General features: G+C 36.2%; 1 protein-coding gene across 1 annotated transcript in view; it reads right to left on the bottom strand.

Moving 5' to 3' along the window:
• The window catches only part of LOC113233242 (histone-lysine N-methyltransferase EHMT2-like), a 5,067-nt gene extending 4,569 nt beyond the window's left edge, over window positions 1-498 (bottom strand). The window contains exons 1-2 of the mRNA XM_026468284.1: window positions 490-498; window positions 251-384 (exon numbers count right to left, since the gene is read on the bottom strand). Of these exons, the coding sequence (XP_026324069.1) occupies window positions 251-384; window positions 490-498 (143 nt within the window). The remainder of the gene's footprint in view (window positions 1-250; window positions 385-489) is intronic.
• Window positions 499-1,133: the final 635 nt, after the last annotated feature.

The following is a 1,133-nucleotide window of genomic DNA, read 5'->3' as shown; positions in this document are numbered from 1 at the left end:
AAGTGTAACACTGCAAGCGCACCTTTGGAATATCCACAACATAGGGGTAAAACCCCAGCCAACGTCTTCCGATAATGGAAAAGTGAAGGTGAAATGCCTGCGAACCTCTGATGTCATTGGAAATGTTCTGGACCAGCAAACGTACAGTTCCGACACAAACGGATAGCAAATTGGCAAAATATAAAGGAGAGATTAGCTACAAAATAATGTTTTTAAACAATATTAAAAATTTTAAACCGTGAATCAATACCTGCAAAGCAATCGCTGCCTTCCTCGGCCGCCGTTAGCCCGCAGCGCCATCTGCATGTTGAGCGAGATCGCGCTTTGGCACTGTTCAGTGCAAACTTCCACAGGCAGTTCACCTGCCGAGTTCTCTACGTCCGTCTAAGAAACGAATAAACATATTGTAAAGAAGGTATCGAGTGTTTCTGTACATCGCTCAATAAGAAAAAGCATTGAACTTTGACTAAATAAATTTAAAAACAATACGTCGGTCATTGTCGGACTAGTGTTCATTACCTAATTTCCGTGGCTATTTTTATTATTTAAGTATTCGATTTTTCTATCGTGCAATATTATTTTTAATATTTGAGTATTGTATCGTGAAATATTATTTAATAATTACACGATAATAATAATATACTTGAATGTTTAAAAAACATAAACCTGCTACGGAAATTAGGTAGTGGACACTAGTCCAAGAATGACAAGACGTAATGTAGCGTTAGCCATATATATTTTTAAGGGATAGTAAAAACCCACGTATATATTTAGGTAGCATCGAGTTATATCAGAAATAGAGACTAAATGTCATTTCATTTGTCTTACGACGACCCGAATTCGAAACAACTGACGGGTGTCGTCAATTGTTTCACTTCAATCAACCAGTTTAACTTGAGTTTTGCTATAATGGACGAAAATTGAAAAATTACATATTTAACATTTAATTACCGATGAAATGTTTGTTTAGTAATTAGATGTTTGGCTGCTTTTCCCACGCCACCAAATGGAACAGTCCCCCATTGTTATAAGAGATTTAAGGCCCATTTGCCTGATGAGTTGCCAAAGTCAAAGTCAAAGTCAAAGATTATTTATTCCATAGGTAAAATAAATTTACACTTGAAAACGTCACA

The sequence above is a fragment of the Hyposmocoma kahamanoa genome, unplaced genomic scaffold (assembly GCF_003589595.1).
Source record: "Hyposmocoma kahamanoa isolate Upper Pololo Valley unplaced genomic scaffold, ASM358959v1 78, whole genome shotgun sequence".
Classification (NCBI taxonomy): Eukaryota; Metazoa; Arthropoda; class Insecta; order Lepidoptera; family Cosmopterigidae; genus Hyposmocoma; species Hyposmocoma kahamanoa.
Note: the sequence above shows the minus strand (reverse complement) of the source record. Positions and strands in the feature narration are given on the sequence as shown.